The sequence below is a fragment of the Ictalurus furcatus genome, chromosome 19, assembly GCF_023375685.1.
Source record: "Ictalurus furcatus strain D&B chromosome 19, Billie_1.0, whole genome shotgun sequence".
In the NCBI taxonomy this organism is placed as follows: Eukaryota; Metazoa; Chordata; class Actinopteri; order Siluriformes; family Ictaluridae; genus Ictalurus; species Ictalurus furcatus.
This window is the reverse complement of record NC_071273.1, coordinates 21,574,763-21,596,325: the sequence shown is the minus strand read 5'-3', so window position 1 is coordinate 21,596,325 and position 21,563 is coordinate 21,574,763. Positions and strand designations below refer to the sequence as shown.

The 21,563-nt window shown below is 40.7% G+C and overlaps 1 protein-coding gene across 2 annotated transcripts in view; it reads right to left on the bottom strand.

Moving 5' to 3' along the window:
• The window catches only part of plxna4 (plexin A4), a 347,014-nt gene that overhangs the window by 76,112 nt on the left and 249,339 nt on the right, over positions 1–21,563 (bottom strand). For both annotated transcript variants that reach the window (XM_053650138.1, XM_053650139.1), the window contains 4 exons: positions 19,637–19,736; positions 19,446–19,560; positions 6,342–6,542; positions 3,929–4,025 (listed from right to left, as the gene is read on the bottom strand). In XM_053650138.1, coding sequence (XP_053506113.1) covers positions 3,929–4,025; positions 6,342–6,542; positions 19,446–19,560; positions 19,637–19,736 — 513 coding nt within the window. The remainder of the gene's footprint in view (positions 1–3,928; positions 4,026–6,341; positions 6,543–19,445; positions 19,561–19,636; positions 19,737–21,563) is intronic.

Below are 21,563 nucleotides of genomic sequence, written 5' to 3'. Positions count from 1 at the left end.
ATAGTCTAATGTCTAATAATAAACAACTCACAAATATGTCGTTTAACAGAAAGAAAACGTATAATCGTTAATAGGGCAAAGTCTTCTGTTAGGACGTGTTTATTTAACATTTATGGAAGGAATCTCAAGCAGGAAAGTCTTCAGGATAGATGACTTTAAGGTCTCCTGGATGTTCCACAACATTAAATAAAACTATAAATGCTTAAAAAAAAAAAATCACGTTTTGTTCAGTCATCAATGACAAAATGTAATCATTGGCAAATTGCTGTGGAATAAAAAGAATGAAACTCTTTGGGGGCGTGCTGTTAGAGGAAAATAATCCAAAGTATAGTTGAGTGATGCCAGCTTGAGTTACTGCTACTACCGTGAAGGTGATTATATAATTTTAACAGCACATCCTGAAGTGTTTTGTTATTCTTACACTGCAGCAATTTGCCAGCAATTTTCTTATTTATTACAGAACGACACGTAATACTTTTTGTCCGTTTGCAGTTACGTTTAATGTTGTTGAACGTCTGCGAAGCAAGTTAGTTCCTATTATCACTTACGTAACATTTACATTTCTGGATTTTTTACTAAGTCGAGCAGTGTAAGTGTAAGCTCTTTTGGCACGTGGTATTCATGTTGTACAATGATGAATAATTTGCTACATATTTCTTTTTTAAACGCTGCCTATTTCGATAGATGAATAACGGGGGCTCATTCATTCTCTGACTGTGTTTTACCTTCACGAATATATAACATTAGTAAGTGGAAGCAGTGTTAGCTAGGCTCCGGGTTACTGATCAGAAGGTCGGGGGTTCAAGCCCCAGCACTGCCAAGCTGCTACTATTGGGCCCTTAACCCTCTCTGCTCCAGGGGCGCTGTATCATGGCTGACCCTGCGCCCTGACCCCAACTTCCTGGTATGCTGGGGTATGAGAAGAAAATAATTTCACTCTGCTGTAATGTATACATGACCAATAAAGACTCCTTATAACAGCACGGTTTGGAGTGTGTTATTCCACTTATACCACAGAGATTTGCCAACAATTATAATGCTATATTCATTAACGTCTGAAACATCGCACATTTGAACGTCTGAGAGAAAAGTTAGCTCCTGTTCTCACTTACAGTATGTTATAGCCGCGATAAACAATCATTCTCTCAGCAGTCTCTCTCTCTCTCGCTCTCTCATCATTAATGTTACCGCTGGAACTTCTCATGCTGTTATACGAAAATAGTGCACAATCAATCCGATCGATCCGACGCCAGCATTCAACCACACTGTGGCATAAGCCGCAATATCAGACGTGCGTACACCAGTTGTCCTGTTTAGAAGGCTGTCTGTTGGCAAATCACATCAACTGCACATCCTTTTAGCACCAGCGATTCTATCTGGCTAATGATCTCTGTTGTCCAGCATGCTGGATATGTTTTGTTAACAGTCAAGTAAGCTTGTGAATATTTAATGTCACTCCCACACAATCGTCTCCTTTTTGAAAATAGAAGAATAATTGCACAAAAAAACGGCCGCGTCAATCCTGTAACAATGCCACACAATCTGTATTGTGAAATATTTCCTAAACGTGATTGAGGACTGGAGGAGACCATATGCCGTCTCTCAGCTTTGCACGGATTTGTCTGGCATGCTGGTCACACAAACTTAATGGGAACTGATAATGAAGACAGCTACAATCCCTAACAGGATGGGGTTTTTAAAATTTTTTGATTTATTTTTTTTGATTGCTGAAATTTGCCCAAATTGGAAGCCTTTTTATTTGTTTTTCTTTTTTAAACCTCACGTTGGTTAGCAAACACCATATGAGATTACTCTAAACTGCAGCTCGTTAAAATGTACCTTAAGTATTAAGAAAAGACAAAAAAGCGAGTCAATTCCTGAATTGTCGGCACCCCTTAAGAGAACGGGCAATATTTATTGTATGTAATAATCATTACACACTATGATTCAAATTTTCCACTTAAAAAAAAAAAAAAAAAAAAAAACCATCGGAGAGACTACTTCTCTTTCCTCGAGGGATTTTCCTTAACGTTAGAATTTTCTGTGTAAAGAATGTTTTGTATTAAAGATTCTTTAGCATTAATGGAAGGAGTCTCCAGTGTTAGCACTTTGCAATAATCAGAGGTAAAGCTGTAACTTTTCACTGTAAGTTGTCTGACACCGGAAAGTCTTCAGAACAGAGGAGGTTACGTTTTGTGGTTTCTAGGAAACATAACAAGCTACCGTTTTTTTTTTTTTTTCCTCAGAGGCTGGTGATGGAACAGCTGTTCATAAATGCTGTAACATAATAACAGGACATAACTAGTTTCATGGACATTCTGTCATATCAATGCCGGGAATTTGCGCCAGACTACATTCCCCAGAATGCACCGCAGCACATGCGACACACATACACTTTCTCAGTTCTAGGAACGCAAGAACGGACTTGCGTTCTCGTGAAGACCGGTCTTTCCAGGCTGCCTTGAAAGAACGAACTCGGAAGGACAGGAGGACATAGAACGCATCTTTGCGAGTGTTGATATCTTCCTGTTACACAGTGGACCGTCCCAGCACAGTTCTGATAGCGGGACAGGACCATCGTCTCTTCAGTGCTCCCTACGTAATATGTTTCAGTTGGTTAATATATTTACTGTTAAATGACTGATTAACCAAATGATAATTAAGCATGTTTTAACGTAGTAAGCTCACTCCCTGCAACTGTGACCTCACACTCACACACACACACGCACAGTATATAAGCACACACAAAACACTCAGTTCATGTGGCATACCAAGAGTTTGTTTATTATTATTATTATTATTATTATTACGACATATTTATCATTGATCCTGTTTTCTTCCCCTGATTTTTTTAATTTCTGGTTTTAGCCCTCAATCAGTCAACGTTCTGCTTGTTTCTGACCACAATATTGTTTATCATGTGGAAATTTTTGCCTGCTATAATTACAATAAAGCACTTCCTGCGATTGCAGCCGTCTCTGCCACCTGACACACTCTACATTAAATGTAACTATAAACAGATAAAAAACAAACAGTTAGTGTTGGTACTTGCTGTGGTAAAAGAGGAATGAAAAGTAACACTTCGAATCAGGCAGCATCAGCACATTGTGGATTATTTCCCCAGAATAAATAATCAGCAATGTTGTGTCTTATTCTGGTTATTTCATAGTTGCTAACAATATTTTATTTATGAAAAATGACATTATACTTTTTTTTTATCCATTTACAGTTCCATTTGAAACAAGTTAGTTCCTGTTATCGCTTATGTTATAGCAGCGACATACAGCTGTTCCCTCAAAAGCACCTCGATTTTTCTCTCTCTTCAAGTTAATAAGACAAAAAAAAATGTTTATAATTCTGTTTACAGAATTAGTGCAGAATTTAGTACCTAGAAGTAGTACTTCTAGGTAAAAACGAAATGAAATTGTTTTGTTTTTATATGTGTAGGTTTCTTCCAGATGCTGGTACCATCTGGACTTGATCAACTCACTGTTCAATCTTATTGTAAAGTGGGATGGAGTTGGAGGCTGGAAATGAACATATGTGCTTCAGTGACTCTCAAGGAGCACAGGCTCTTATTCTCTCCCACTCTCAATCTCTTGGTCTTGGTCTTTCTCTCTCTCTCTCTCTCTCTCTCTCTCGATTGCCATGTGTGACAGCTGGCTAAGAATCAGCCGTCTTAAACTGTCGAGCCCTGGAAGGTCAACTAAACAGGTGGGCCTTCCCCTCAGAGATGCATCCACACACACACACACACATACATACATACATACATACACACACACACACACACATACACATACACATATACACACACACACACATACACTGGAAACGGAGCGTTAGGAAGGCAAAAAAATAGAACGGATTAATGGAATATTGGCGTTTACGGTGCCTGTTGTCATGGAGATGGGATGAGACGGCTCACCTTTGTTTTGGGCCGGGTTGTCGATGCTAAAATCTCCATTCCAGATGACCATCAGTTCCACAGCGAGGCTACTCATCTCCATCCCCTCATATGAGTACTGAAACAGACATGGACAGAGAGAGAGAGAGAAAGAGAGACAGAGAGAGAGACAGAGAGAGAGACAGCGAGAGAGACAGAAAGAGAGTCAGAGAGAGAGAGATACAGAGAGCGAGAAAAGGAGAGAGAGACAGAGAGAAAGAAAGATAGAGAATAAGAGAGAGAGACAGACAGAGAGAGAGAGAAAGAGAGAGAGACAGACAGAGAGAGAGACAGAGAGAGAGAGACAGCGAGAGAGACAGAAAGAGAGTCAGAGAGAGAGAGATACAGAGAGAGACAGAGAGAGAGAAAAGGAGAGAGACAGAGAGAAAGAAAGATAGAGAATAAGAGAGAGAGACAGACACAGAGAGAGAGAGAGAGAAAGAGAGAGAGACAGACAGAGAGAGAGAGACAGAGAGAGAGACAGAGAGAGAGAGAGCACTTTCAATAATTGTGTTTAGATGGAAAAAGCTTTTATCATTTTTGCCAACGGAGTCAAAAAGAGAGCGAGCAGGAAAGAGAAGGACTCTTCAAAAAACGAAGAACGAGAACGAGAACATCCTAGACCTCCTAACCTCCCTGCTCTCAGAGTAACATGTTCTCAACATACTCGAATAATTCATGCAGCGGATTGCTCACACTTTTCTTTGAAAGCCTTCATTAGTTCTCAGTTTAGAGGAAACAATACCTTATAAATTCTTATTACATGCTTATTCATGCTGTAATGCACGTTTTATAAACAGTGATGTAAACTTAATCAAATAAATGATGCCCTTGTGCCCTTCTGAAAGTTATGGCACTGCTTGTATGTTGGTTTATAATCATATACAAAGGGTTTGAGACAAGCGTTTCAGCACTACTTCATGAGTAACAGATCAGCTAATAATGGTTGTAAACATGTTATAAAGTGAGGACGATGTTAAACATGTTTATAATGTGTATAGGAACTACAACGTCTTTACAAATGCAGCACAGATGGTTTTAAATATCACGGCAGGCTTATACGCTTGCTATGAACATGTTGTGAGGTGAGGTCTAGCTATATGGGGGCTACAACATCCTTACCAATAGTGTACAAACGGTTCGTGGTCAGATTAACGTCTAATCTACTGTATACATGGTTTACAAGCATGTTATGAACATGTTATAAGATGAAGGCAATATTAAAGCGCCATGTTTGTAATTCTGCTTGCATAGAAGATACAGTTTCTTTATGAATAGTGGGTTTAGTCATTAATAGAGTACCAATGCATTGTCTATTAATGTTTATAAGCATGTTATGAACATGTTACAAGATGAGGTCATATATATATACACATGCATACACACAAATATATACACACATTTTTGAAAATTGTGTACAAATGGTTAGTGGTCAGATTAACGTCTAATCTACTAATCTATTCATGGTTTATAAGCATGTTATGAACATGTTATAAGATGAAGTCCATATTAAAGCGCCATGTTTGTAATTCTGCTTGCATAGAAGATACAGTTTCTTTATGAACACTGTACACATGGTTTGTAACCAGGATACAGTCATTAATAGATGACCAATACACTGTCTATTAATGCTTGTGACGTGAGGTCATTACTAAAACTCCATGATTTGTGAACACGTTAACATAGAATCTATTCATGGCTTATGAACATGTGTGAAAATGTCACAAGGTGACGTCATAACTAAATCACCAAGTTTTTAAATGACATTTGTATAACGGCTACAGCATCTTTACAAATAGCATACAAGTGGTCTGGTACCAGCTTTTAATCATTAATAAATGAACAGACCAGCTATTAATGGTGCAAAGCATTTCATGAACATGTTATAAGGTGAGATCATGATTAAAATCTCTGTGTTTAAAATTCGGTGAGTTACACCTTCTTTATGACTAGTGTACAAACAGTTTGTAACCGGGTTTTAGTCATTAACACACTATTAACACATTCATTAACGGCTCAGAGCATGTTATGAGCATGTCATAAGGTGAGTTATTTATAATGTATCATCATGGAACTGGTCAAACGGTACTACCGATCCAGTAAGCCTTCGTTAGGTCTTCATAACACATTAATAAGCATTGCACAAATCTGTTACTAAGCAAAGCAATGAAAAGTCATAACTAACAACTTGTGAGATTAAAAAAAATACATTATATAAGCCGTTCATAGATCCTCCAACGAGTTATGCAATGCTTATGAATGTGTTACGTAGCTCTACTTTAGCCTTTATCGTTGCGGGTATTTTAATAGCACAGACCTAAATATGTGCTCGTATTTACTCTATGTTTCATACATGTGTTCACACATACTGTAGATCACACACTCATACACTCACTGAGGTGTTCTGGCACTGCACGCTGGAGCTGTTGAAGCGGAGGGCGGGGACTCTCTGCTCCACCCCCTGGATGGTGAGCACACACTCGTAACCACGCTGGCCCGACTGCGGCTGGGGCAAGTTCTTGGCACGCAGGGTGATGGGCTTCACAACGTTCACTGGCACCAGGATCCGATCAGCGGGAAGCAGCTGGGGACATTCCTGTAGGAGGATGGATGTTTACTGGATCAGCAATTCATCCACATAATATCCAGTATAATATGCCGATTAAAGATAAAGTCAGTGGTTTGTTTTTTTTAGTCCAAGCACATTTTGCAGTAAGTGCACAATAAAATATCTGCTCAGCAGACCCAGCACCATCCAATCAGCTTTCTCTATATGCCTGTCAATTACGCTAATCATGCTAATTTAGAAAACGCTGCGTCCTGTGCTAGCATTCAGGTGTTCTAGTGTAAGCAGGTTTTTTGGGTGTGGCAAAAAAAAGAGGGACTGACCAGAAACATCCAGAAAGGTCCATGGGCATCCATTACCGGGCCAGTCGTTTATGTCTTGGGCTTAAATTGGCCCATAAAATCATGTTTCTCCTGAATATATGCATGTTTAAAAAATTTTTATTCAGTTTGGCGGCTTGTATGTGACCACAACAGCCATCTTTTCATTTTCAATCGAACAGTCACCGACATGTTCAGATATTTACTTTGCAGTAATTGTATATTTGCAGACCGAAAACAGTGTATACAATCATCTTAATTGATCTTCGCATATACAGTGTGTGTGTGTGTGTGTATATATATATATATATATATATATATATATATATATATATATATATATATATATACACACATATATGTACACATATACACATCTATTCTGTTAATTACATTTTATTTTAACCCCCCCTCCCCCCCACACACATTTGCTGTTGTTTCAGTTTAGTCTGTGTTCATTTGCCATGCCAAATCACTGACTGCACCTTTAACTCTGAAATCCTGACTGCACCTTTAAAGCAGAAATCCCGACTGCACCTTTAAAGCTGAAATCCCGACTGCACCTTTAACTCTGAAATCCTGACTGCACCTTTAAAGCAGAAATCCCGACTGCACCTTTAAAGCTGAAATCCCGACTGCACCTTTAACTCTGAAATCCTGACTGCACCTTTAAAGCAGAAATCCCGACTGCACCTTTAAAGCTGAAATCCCGACTGAACCTTTAATGCTGAAATCCCGACTGCACCTTTAATGCTGAAATCCTGACTGCTTCTTTAAAGCAGAAATCCCGACCGCACCTTTAATGCTGAAATCCTGACTGCTTCTTTAAAGCAGAAATCCCGACTGCACCTTTAATGCTGAAATCCTGACTGCTTCTTTAAAGCAGAAATCCCGACTGCACCTTTAATGCTGAAATCCTGACTGCTTCTTTAAAGCAGAAATCCCGACTGCACCTTTAATGCTGAAATCCTGACTGCTTCTTTAAAGCAGAAATCCCGACTGCACCTTTAATGCTGAAATCTTGACTGCACCTTTAATGCTGAAATCTCGACTGCACCTTTAAAGCAGAAATCCTGACTGCACCTTTAATTCTGAAATCTCGACTGCACCTTTAAAGCAGAAATCCCTACTGCACCTTTAATTCTGAAATCCCGACTGCTCCTTTAAAGCAAAAATCCCGACTGCACCTTTAATTCTGAAATCCCGACTGCTCCTTTAAAGCTGAAATCCCGACTGCACCTTTAATGCTGAAATCTCGACTGCACCTTTAAAGCAGAAATCCCGACTGCACCTTTAAAGCAGAAATCCCGACTGCACCTTTAATGCTGAAATCCCGACTGCTCCTTTAAAGCAGAAATCCCGACTGCACCTTTAAAGCAGAAATCCCGACCGCACCTTTAAAGCTGAAATCCTGACTGCACCTTTAATGCTGAAATCCCGACTGCTCCTTTAAAGCAGAAATCCCGACTGCACCTTTAAAGCAGAAATCCCGACCGCACCTTTAAAGCTGAAATCCCGACCGCACCTTTAATGCTGAAATCCCGACTGCACCTTTAATTCTGAAATCCCGACTGCACCTTTAAAGCAGAAATGCTGACTGCACCTTTAATTCTGAAATCCCGACTGCACCTTTAAAGCAGAAATTCTGACTGCACCTTTAATTCTGAAATCCCGACTGCACCTTTAAAGCTGAAATCCTGACTGCACCTTTAAAGCTGAAATCCCGACTGCACCTTTAAAGCAGAAATCCCGACTGCATCTTTAAAGCAGAAATCCCTACTGCACCTTTAATTCTGAAATCCCGACTGCACCTTTAAAGCAGAAATTCTGACTGCACCTTTAATTCTGAAATCCCGACTGCACCTTTAAAGCAGAAATCCTGACTGCACCTTTAAAGCTGAAATCCCGACTGCACCTTTAAAGCAGAAATCCCGACTGCATCTTTAAAGCAGAAATCCCTACTGCACCTTTAATTCTGAAATCCCGACTGAACCTTTAAAGCAGAAATCCTGACTGCACCTTTAATTCTACAATCTCAACTGCACCTTTAATTCTGAAATCCCGACTGAACCTTTAAAGCAGAAATCCCGACTGCACCTTTAATTCTGAAATCCCGACTGCACCTTTAATTCTGAAATCTCAACTGCACCTTTAATTCTGAAATCCCGACTGCACCTTTAATTCTGAAATCTCAACTGCACCTTTAATTCTGAAATCCCGACTGCATCTTTAAAGCTGAAATCCTGCACCATAACCATTTTTCATTCTATATAAACCTCCTTAAACACCCCTAAAAAGCCCCCAAATCAAAACTCATGCAGGTGTAAAGTCTATTTTTTTTTCAAATTCCTACAACTGATCCTTCCTGCAGCGAATATTAATGTACGTGCAACGCTACAGAAACAGACTCAGTGTGGCCTTTTTTCCTCTCTGTTCACACACATACACTTGTTTTATTAGCTTTTATTAGAAAGGCAGACGGGTTTGCATATAAAAAAAAGGCTTAACAATGGATTTAAAAAAGCAATTATAGAGCGCGTAAAAGACGAAGCAGCACGGGAGGAGTATGAGGACGGCTATGTGTTTATGTGTTAAGCGTGGCCATTTCTGTCACCACACTGAAAATGGAAGTTTTATCTTAAACGGCTTTAGTGAGGAAGGTACTTAATGTAGCTTTAAGAAACGTCTTGTGAAGGTGGAATACAGACTTCTCAAATTGAGCAGAAACAGGAACCTTGCTGATAACCTCACACACACACACACACACACACACACACACACACACACACACAAAGAGTCACAGAAATCCATAATGAACGGGATAAACATGCTGAGTCACCCAAGCACACAAAATCAGTCTCATCATCTTTCATTGTGACAAACGCTCTGAGAATCCGAGTTTTAGATTTCACTCTCATCTTGTTGGCTTTTTTAATCACATATCTCATATCACTCGCACACAGACAAACGCACACACACACACACACACACACACACACTGACCACCCCATTAGCATCAATTTCTAACTACAGAACACCATGACATGCCATATTTATACCACAGCACTATTGCGTTCTCGATTCTGATTGGTCAGAAGGTGATTCATTCACATGTTTATATTAATGCACTAGTTTCAATATGTTATCGTTTCTATAGTAACAACTCGTTTACTGTTGTCCTTCACCAGTACAGTTCTACTTAACCCCGTTTCAAGTGTTTCATTTAGATATTTAGAGACATGCCATGCATTGATAACATGCCCTTGATCTATTCCCCTCAAGTGCTTCATACAAGTGGTCTCTTTTATCTTAGGAAGCGCGATATAATATAACAGGAAGTGGATTTCTAAAAGCCTTGGCAGCAAGAACAATTTTCTTCAGTCTACATGATACTAACTTGCCTTTTAGCTGACTTGCTAAGAGCTAGCTAGTAACAACGTTATGCCAGCTGTCATAATCATATTTGACTACATAAAACCCCGATGTGAATGTAGCAAATCAAATGATGCTTTTGTTATTGCTGTTTTTAAAAGAGATTACATCAGACCTCGCAGTGCCTTCTGGGTAAATCCCACTCCTGAAAGCTACACTTAAAATATGTTCACCCTTGAAGGGTTTATTTAACAAATCGACATTTTTGTGAACCCTCGAAGGGCTTGACACTAAACCTATTATGGGTTTTTTTAAATGTCTTATGGTATGAGTGCATCTATTTTCTAATCACATTCTCGTCATGAGTCAGCTTACTATATTTATTTATTTATTTATTTTCACAATAATGACATAATTGCATTCGTTCATGCCACCGCTTCTTTACTGCATCTCCGTTAAGGACGTCCTCAGATTGTCCTCAAAGTCGCACTCAAAGTCTTGTCTTTGCTCGCCAACATTTTTGTAGAATGCGACACTTGGAGATCCATTCTCGATACGTCTCTGGTATCAAAGTTAATGATAATGATAATGATCCTTTACTGATCATATACAGCACAGTGAAATTCTTTTCTTCACATACCCCAGCATGTTAGGAAGTTGGGGTCAGAGCCATGGTCATGGTCAGCCATGATACAGCGCCCCCTGGAGCAAAGAGGGTCCCCCCTTGCTCAAGGGCCCAACAGTGGCAGCTTGGCAGTGCTGGGGCTTGAACCCCCAACCTTCTGATCAGTAACCCAGAGCCTGGCAGTGCTGGGGCTTGAACCCCCAACCTTCTGATCAGTTACCCAGAGTCTGGCAGTGCTGGGGCTTGAACCCCTGAGTCTGGCAGTGCTGGGGCTTGAACCCCCGACCTTCGGATCAATAACCCAGAGCCTGGCAGTGCTGGGGCTTGAACCCCTGAGTGAACCCCTGGGGCTTGAACCCCCGACCTTCTGATCAGTAACCCAGAGCCTTAACCGCCAAGCCACCTCTGCCCCCGCGAAGTTATTTCAGAAGCTTGCAATTATGTCATTCCTGTCTAACGATTTTTGGTTGGAAAGTTGTATTTGGGATCATTCCCTAATAAATCAGCATGGGGTTCTGTTTACAGTGTGAAAATACTTGAAACGGCTTCTCCATGCAGGATTACCATTATCAGGGTTAATAGTTTTACTGTCTAATTAATAGTGAATTTTGGCTACGTCTTCAGCTGGCTCATTTTTTTGGGAATACCAGATGCAACATAGGTGTACCTCGCTTTAAAACTTGGCAATGCTACAATAGCATCTAATCCTCTCCAAGGATCTCTGCTGGACTCTTCCCATGAGGCACAGGCGCCATTATTAACTGTATGCCAACCCTCTATTCTCCAAGCCCATCACCCACTATTATGTCTACGAGCTTTTCCAGGTATTTATCTGTAGCTGTCAGGATTCCCGGTTCTTTGACGAGGCCGCTTTGAGCAGAATTAGCGTGACGGTGTGAACACGATGATTTTCTCTGTTTCTGACAGGCGCAGTTTTGCTTTCCGTTCGCTGCTCTAGTCGGCACGTCTGCAATTACAGCAGGTGTGTGAGATGCTTCTCAGGCTTGCGAGACAGTTCAGAAGTGCATCATAGGTGCCACTTCATCGTGCTCTGAATATAGGGCATCATGTCGTCCCAGTGCTCTTGGCTTACGGTGATAAGAGGCTTATGATCAGTGTGGATTTCAGTGTGTGCTAAACCTGAGGTGTGAAACTTTATTTGGATCCAAACGCCCGACTTAAGTGCTCTGTTATTTCAATTATACAGAACGCAGAGCTGTAAAGTGAGGCTCATTGGGGTGTTTTGGTGGCACCATCCAACACTGTTCTGAGAGAACTCCATTCTTTTCTATCTGTCACATTTTTATGCCTCTGCCACTAGGTGGTAGAGGAAGGATGCTTTCAGGTTGTCTGTTCATACATCTCGAGGATGGTTTGCAGCCGTCCAAGACAAACGGTGGGACGATATATCAAAGTTGTTGAATGCTAGGATTTACATAGAGTAATCATTGCAACTAACGGAGCAACTGATTAGATTTGTGAATTGATCAAAACAGGGTCAAAGTCACTGCAGTATCAAATGTCTGAAATTTGTGACTTGAGGCATCCCCATCGATGTTATTGCTGTTGAGTCCGTCCATCCATCTCCTGCACCGCTTGTCCTACACAACGTCACAGGGAGCCTGGAGCCTATCCCAGGGGACTTGGGGCACAAGGCGGGGGACACCCAGGACACCGTGGACAAGGTGGCAACCCACACACACTATGAATAATTTGGATATGCCAATCCACGCATGTCTTAGGACTGGAGTCGGAAACAGGAGTACCCGGAGGAAACCCCTGAAGCACAGGGAGAACGTGCAATTTCCATGCACACAGGTCGGAGGTGGAAATCAAACCCCCAACCCCGGAGGTGCGAGGCAAACATGCTAACCACTAAGCCCCCCACCGCTGAGTCCTAAAATGTAAAAATATTTTTTCTTCCACTTTTTGGTTGCTGTTTTTCTGCAAATTGTGATTGATTTGTCAATGTGCATAATATTTGTCTTCTCTTTTCTATCCCCTTTCTTATTATTTTTTTTTTAAACATAACCTTTTCATTTGCTTTTTTTATTTCTAATTTTATTTGATTGTTATTTTTTTTCATTTTCCTTATATTCCTTTTTTTTTTTTTTTCTCTCCCCTGCCGTCTCTTAGAAGTGTCTTTAATAGTTCGGGAAAAAAAGTAACTTTATACATTGCTAGCTAAGTTGGCATGTCAAAAATAAATAAATAACTAAATAAATAACTAAATAAAAACAATAGTCCTTTCAGAATTGTTCTCATCAGTTGTTATGTGTTTTTGCATAATTAAAACCGAACACATTATAACTTCCAGCACTATTTGTTACTAATTATTAGTAGCAGAAGTGATTATGTTTTTTTCCCCAACTCATTTATTTGTATGTCGCATAAACTCCACCATAAACACATAAAAACGTGTTGTTGATTTGGTGATATATACTATAACATATTCTATAATGAAATGTTTACTTAACATTTAAGGAAGGAGTCTCCAGTGTCCAGTTTGATTGTGCTGTGTATTTGGGTATTTTGGACAGCTTTTCATTGAAGCTCAACAAGATTAGATTTTTTTTTTGTGTTTGTTGGATTTTATCATACAAACATGATCACGTATCACGTATCACGTGACCCTCCCAAACATTCCCACAATCAATCAACCTGGATTGTGTAAACGTAATCTTTTCCCATTCAATTGATTTAAAAATGAACTTCGTTGAAAACTTTTCTCAGATGACCAATCACATTTTAAGTAAAACCACGCCCCTTAACCCTCCCCCCTTAGTCCCTCCCAGAAAAACAGGTTCAAACGTTATTTTATTTGCCTTACTGCTACTCTTTCGGTTTAAGCGACCGTAATAGTGGTAAATCTTTTATTCAGTTAAAATCTGCATACTCAATCAAATGTGGAAGCCCCAGGGATTTCTAGCCCTTAAACATTATCGCAATTATGTGTTCCCACGCTCGTATACAGTACACACGCCTAGACATGTTCTTCTTCAATGCGCGCACAAATAGCTCACATTAAAATTCATAAACTGACATTAAAACATGCAAAGCACACAAACACACTCACCCACACATATAATTGTTGTTCTGAAATGCTCGCGCTCCCTCAGACACGCACAAACTGCATTCTTCACCCCTCGCCCCGTATCCAATCCAGCGCCCACGTGAGCGGGCAGAATTTAAACTGAAGATGAAAATAAACTCCCTGCTTTCCCTGACGGCAAGACCGCATTGCCTCTTGATTCAGCCACAATTCTGAACATTAAAACCCCAATTATAGTTGTAGCAACCCCTTAAGGAAACCCTTAGATCAAAAACATTTAATTAGCTAATTAATGTTAGCTAATGGTACGTTTTAGAGAGAAGTACCCCTATATAACCATAACGCTACACTGACTAGCATCTCTCCTGGGCTTAAACAAACACACTCTCATATAATCAGTCTCGGACATCATTCCTGAACTTTACGCTACATTATGCAGATATAATATGTACGTGTTTATAGCTGTCATCACCATGCCAAACATGCCATCTCTTCACATTTCCCTCTCCTCTTTGGGAATAGGGTTATCTCGTTTCCCATCTACCATCCTTCAGATTTGCAGCTTTATGTGTCCAAGTGATTGACACCAACCTGGAAGGCTATAATACCGTGTCTTCAGTTATTAAGTCTTTCGAGGATGTGATTGGAGACATATGGAGCGTTCTAGGGAATTATGGACAGAACATAATAAAGAAAGAAGGACATAATATGTCCTGTAATGTAACTGTACAACCAAAAGTAGTGAACAAATTATGCTTTTTCATCGGGTACAATAGCAAACCCATGATCCCACTTCACTGACTTTAGATATGCACTTGCCAGGATACCAAGAGCACCAAGCAGGGATTACTGCTTTTTTTTTTTTTTTTTTTTTTTTTAAAAAAACACCATTTTAAAAATAAAATAACCACCATTTAAAAAAAAAAAAAAAAACCCAGTTAGAATTTTCTACAAGATGACAAGGCAAGGCACAGCAATCTTCTGTAGTCTTATATAATTCCCAGGAAAGTCAGATAAAACTACATCACAAGAAAAGGGTAAATCAAACCGTGAAGCTGCTGGAGACTTGGTATTAATAGTATAGAATTCGTCCTACTTTCGCAGGCACCGTTATGCAATGGAAATTGTCATAGATACATAAACAGAGTACTGAAAGTTCTTGATTCCGATACTATACCTTGCTATACAGTCATTGAAAAAAGGACTAGAATCCAACAAAGTTCGAATCCTGACAATGCCACAGGCACTTGTGGCCAGGACTCCAAGAGAGCAAAACTGGCCATGCTTAGCGGGTAGCAGGGACGGTGTTACTCTCGCCCCTGTCAATCAGAGTGATGAGAAAGAGCTAGCTAGTGGGTGGAAATTGGCAAACAACCAAAGTGGGAGAAAATAAGCAAAAAAAAAAAATTATAAAAAAGTTAAATGTTGCAACATAAAGGGGTTTTCAGGTTGTGCCCTTTGGGGGAAGCCTTAAAGATTCTAGTTCAAGTCTGTTAAACATTTGAAGAACCCTTGAGGAACCATCGCTGTCTGGTAGAAAAGACCTAGAAATAGAAAGTAAAAGGTTTGCTTTCTTCATGAACTGCATGGCTATTTGTATTAATTCAAGGTAAGCAGATGTTTTACATTAAAAAGATGATGTGACTAGTTTACAAGACCTATTACTAGACAATGAAGAAAATGCACCAAGGTGTCCAAGCACTGAGCACTGAGGGGGCCACTCATTTTACATTTACATACATTTATGGAAGTTAGCAGATGGCCCTTATACAGCGACTTACAGACCCAGCTCCACTTGTCCACAGTTTAGCTTTCATTTAATCACAGTAAGGCCATGGAAATCCTATTTCAAGGCTGCTGCTCTCTAATAAAAGACAGCAAGAACAGGTTGTAACACTCCAGAAAAAGAAAAAAGAAAAAAAACGTAGGGAGCCTTGCAGCCTTCAGGGCAATGGCTTTAGTCACAAAAGATCTAACTGGAACACACCAACAAGACCGGAGTTGAGTCACCATTTATGGGCAAGCACAAACCAAGAGGAATTAACCCTGTCTCGATCCAGTATCCGTCCAGAGCAATATGCAGTCCATGCGGAGACATTTCTACACACACTCCCCTGTCAAAGCCACTCCTTAGAGACACTAAGAGAAGCGCAGAGCCTGTTCAGCCCAGCCAGAATTGATTATCACCACCCTGGAGCGAAAGACCATCGAGAACCTTACTGGAATCCCAATGAATATATAAATCAAAGATAATATTACGATGCACATCGAGGAGATCCATGTCTCGACACTTTCGGTTGCACTGTCTGACAACGATATAGTGAAAATATATCGGACACGTTCTCAAGGCTGCTCATAAACGCCTTTTACGCCATTTCGGAGAAAAAAGAGGGAGGGCTTGGGATTGTGTACGTTTGCACTGTGGGTCTTTATTGAGAGAGGAGGTGCATCTTCGTTTGCTTGTAAACAGGAGGAAAGGTGGAATGATTCAGACTGTAATCACTGCACATGTTGACTGTGGTGCGGGAGGAGCACGGACGACGGCGAAATCGATTTTATTCCGTAAAGAGTGACAGCGAGATGGTGTGAGAAGGAGGCAGAAAGAGAAAGGCAAAGAGAGAGCGAGGGCGGGAAAAGTCTTGGCACACTGAGTGGATCTGGCACAGATGGGCAGATCCATAATTAGAGCGTGATGGTGTGTGTGTACGTGTATGAGACGTGGCTGTGTCTGATCCAGACAGTAGAGGAATGACTCATTTCGTCTCTCTAGCTCTAGTGGATGACTACCACTCCCGTTTTGCAAGCTTCTGATCCTTTCAAATCATCCATCCTGCCTTCTTTCCCTCCCTCCTGTGCTTTTACATTTCACTCTCCTCTATGCTGCAATCACATCATCTATCCTTTGCCGTTTTTTGGGGGGATTTTTTCAATATTTGACCCAACCTTCTTCCTGTACTTTCCCAAACATACAGTAGCTCTCTTCTCAATGATGTCTAACAATTGCTGCATGGAAAATAAAGCCGAACAGACAAAAATAAAAGGAAGGCGGTTATGTCTTTCAGAAACCAGCCTTCCACAACACTATCTCTTCAATCACATAGACCTCCTGTCAATAAAGGCTGCAAATTAACGTCTTAATAAGACATGAGGCAGTCCAGAAGATCGATTTGTCCTCCCTGTTCTCCTTCTCATTCTCCCTCCTTGCATTCTCCTCAACACGTCTATCTTCTTTCTTTTTTGGATATTTTTTCCCAATGTTCTCCTCAATTTGATCATTTGCCAATTCCCAACCTCTAGCTATCATATCACACGGCAGCTACAAACCAGGAAGGGTGAAAGCTAGCAGGTGAAACCAGACAATTTTCAAAGTGCTACTCATGCTACATCACAGGGCATCTGAACACACTTGATAAAAAAAAGGCCACCATCTGCATGCGACTGCATACGTGTGCCTGTGACTGACTCTATCTGACAGGTTAGAGAGAAACAGCATCCATCCCACCCAGAGAGCATGGCCAGTTTTGCTCTCTTGGACTCCTGATCATGGATGGCTATGGCATTGTTGGGATGTAAACTTGTGTTTGAAGGGAGAACACCTTTGCGTTGACACTTCAAACCTTCTTCCAGTCTCAGCTCACGTGTGGAGTGTGAAGTTTGCAGTGCTTCTATCGATATGGGAGAGGAGTAGCAGGGGCATCATGTCGTTCTCTTTCTATCTGAATAAAAGCAGGCTGGGTGTCTGGCCAAAGCAGATGTGTTATTTAGTCATGGCATGTTGTGCCAGAGGCTAGCTGAGGACGACAACAAGTGCCAATGCCAACGCCAACGGACATGACTCAACATAGCTGTAGTAACCCTGTAGCTGTAGAGAATGGGAAGCAACACTGAAGCACTTTAGTTTGAAAGAAAACAGTGCATCTAACTCTCTGCATGACAACATTCTCACTAATCCAGAGAGAATGGCAGGAGCATATTAAGAGAAACGGGTGGAAATAAACCCAAAACATCCAGCTAATGAAAGTTCTAATGTGGTTCATTATCTCCCATCTTCCTAACGTACCACCAAGCACTTTAAATTCTAGTAAATGGGAAGGCATAAACTATGTGAAGACTTTGATGATAAGGTGATCTTTTTATTGGATATTTAAATGCAAAGTAGTCGTGTTTGATGACAGTGTCCCCCCCGCCCCCCCCACTCCACCCCATCTGTGTGTACGTGCCGTAGCATTAAGAAAAAAAACAGACTTTGACTGTGTGAGTGTTGAGGCGAAAAAGGCTCCGGACTTCATCAGCCATTCAAAAAAACCACAAATGGATAATCCCCCTGATCATCTTTCAATACAAATCCCTTAATTGGAATAAAGCACAGAACTTCATCCACAGAAGGTCAGCGAGAAAGGCCATCTCATTTATATGAGCAAAGTTGACTCATCATTGTATTCGACACAAATTTCTGAGGTAAGCATCCAAACTCATTAAATTGAAAGCAGCACCCGAATGCAAAGAGAACGCGACCCCCTCCACGACCTCCCCAGTATCGCAGATTAATGAAATCCAAAGTAAAACTCATTAGCCAGTCGAAACACCTACCCTAAAACAGCAGTCAAACAAAAGCATGTTGGGAAAATGTCATTAATATGTGCTAATGTCCAATCCCTGCTTTTGTAAGCCAGCTGTTAGGAACACAAAAAGAAATCCAAATATTAGCTTGGTCAATATTGACTACGTGGGCCGGTCAATAATTAGAGATGCAAATGCGAACAAGCATAGATGAAAGATGTTAATAAATGCATAGTGTTAGAGACCAAACATGTGCATCTGGCTGAAACATGCAACCCCAGGGGGTGGACTAAAGCTTTACATAGCATTATGCATGCTTATACGCTTGGAGGAAGAACAACAGGGAGTAGTTCATGTAATCTGGATGAGCTGTAGTGAAATAGGCAGACAGTTTTGAGTGACAGTTTCAACTCAGATTCTCCCTTTCATACTCCCAACTGCTCATGTGCCTCTTTAATAGCAGGTGTGAGCATGTGGCTAAGCTATGAATATAAACCGCCTTTTGATTAATCTGACAAGTTTTGGGCAGGTGCTTCTACACAGGAGAATGGTGCCAATGATATTGATGCATCAGCTGCAGTGAGCCACTGGGTGGAATCTAGACATACAGTATATTCATTCATCTTTATCTTAGTCAGGGTTGTGGTAGATCCGGAGCCTATCCCAGGAACACCAAGCAAATGGTGGGAAAACACCCTGGATGAGTTTAGAGTAGCCAATTAATCTTGTAAGGTCGGCAGAAAACAGAGAACCCAGAAGAAATCCACATCACTTGAGGAGAACATGTGAAACACCACATAGACAGTGCCAACCGTCCAGCCCTCTACACATAAATATGAGGGTTCAATAAAAAAAAAAATCAAGACCAACTCAGAACTGCTGGTTTCAAAGGTGCATCAATGCTAAATTTCATTTAAGTGCTTATCACTGATACTGTATAGCTTTTCTGGAGTTTAAACATCATTCAGAACCCTAAATAGGAAGTGGAAGAAATCAAGGCTTACCTCAGGCTGCTTGACCCGTCCCTCTTGGAAAGAGCAGCTGCGTGGGTCATGGGTGCAGATGTGACGGTACTTGCACCAGTGACATTGGTATGGGCTTCCAACACAAGAAAGACAACTGAGGAAAAAAGAGGGAGGTTTGGATTACAATAAGATCAGTACTGGTAAAACAGACTAATAAAAACGATACTTACGATTTATGGACACTGCAATTGTAGAAGACGAAGCTTGTGTTGGCAAAAGCTAGTCCTGTTTCTTTAGACTTGAGGTAGAGTTGCACAATCTGATGGTCACCTGGAAAACAGAGAAACACACTTCTAAATGAATGCTAATGTTATCTATACTCTTGGATTGTATAAAAAAAAAACTTAGGCAGTTCTGCACAGGTAACACGTCTACATTCTGGGCTGGACTCAGACTCTACTGTTTGGGACTCTACACTCAAGTATGACTACCACTTGGGATGCTTGGCTTGACTCCATTTCTGCAGACTGGATACCTGGATTTGACCTAGACTATAGAACTTGAGACTCTGGACTCAACTACCACATTGCAGCTAGAGGCTTGATTCTACATTCTGGCTCAGTTCGGACTCTGTACCTCAGAACTCTGGACTTGACTTGGATTCTATGGCAGGAGACTCAACTTGACTGAGACTCTGCACTCTACTCAGACTCGATAGCTTGGAATTTTGGACTAGACTATAACTCTAGTTATAGGTATAACTCTATAGCTTGGGACTCTGGTGCTCAACGATGTCAACGGTCTGGAACTCTGGGATCAATTTCAATTCTACAGGATGGAAGTCTGGACTCAACCTAGACTCTATAGCTTCGGAACCTGGATCTGACTTTACATTTGGGAATCTGGACTTCACTCATTCTCTATAGATTAGAACTCAACTTGACTCAGACTGAACTCGAAACTCTAGACTCAACTCAGACTCAACAGAATATGGATTTGACTCTATAGATTCTACAGCTTCAGACTCAGACTCTATAGCTTGGAACGTGACACCTGACACTTGACAGATCGAAACTCTGGACTCTAGATCATTCTACAGCTCAAACTCTACAACTTGGGACTCTTGACATAACTCAGACTTTACAGCTTGGAACTCTGGACTCAGACTGAGATTATAGTAGACAACTTGACTTGAATCAGACTTAATGATTTGGGACTCTGGACTTGAATCAGACTCTACATCCTGGTAATCTGGACAGGACTTGTACTTACAGATTAGGGCCCAGGACCAAGGGCTCAGACTCTACAACTTGGACTCTGCATCTTGAGGCTCTGGAGTTAACTTGGATTCTATAGTTGAGTAAAGGTTGAGGCCCAGGACTCAGCTTGGAATCTGAAGCTTTGGAGTCTGAACTCACCTTGGACTTATACTAGACTTGAAACTAACTAAAAAGTCTGGTTCCTCCCCTAATTTGATCTCACAAGACATGTAAACAAAGATCACTACCCTTTCAGGAATGCTTGCCTAAAGTCTGTTAGAAAATAGTTCTATATTAAGTCTCGGACGAAAAAAAAAAAACCCAACATTATTAACAGTACTCAATAAAAGCCTCTGCTACATTTTCTTATACTTCTTATCTCCAAGAATAGAAAAAATAATATTAGAGACACAGGCATGAAGATGTTCAGTATGTTCCAGGTGTATAACTGCATAATTATACCTCCTTACAAAGCAGCAAGCCTGTGGGTTGGAGTTCACTTGCATAACAAAATGTTGTTACCTGCTATTCTTTGACTAAAAAACCTACAAGTCCATCTGAAAGTCTTTCAAAGTCCTTTTTTAAAAAGGGAGATTATGAAGGAAGAAAGACGAAGGAACCTGTACAAGTTGATGAATGCGAGGTACAAAGGATATTCTGTGTCCTTTTGTCAGCGCTAATGAAGAACCTCATGTTTAATTCAATGAGCCGGACGCCGACATCTCCCCTCTCGATGGAAGAGCGCGCACCTCTCTTTGTCACCCACTCTTGTTTTGTCTCTTTATCTCTGCCTCTGATTCTCTCCCACTATCTCCCACTTCTTCTCTAGAACCCCATCTCTCTCTCTCTCTCTCTCTCTCCCTTCTGTTTCAGTCTCTTCAACAAAGAAAGAATCATT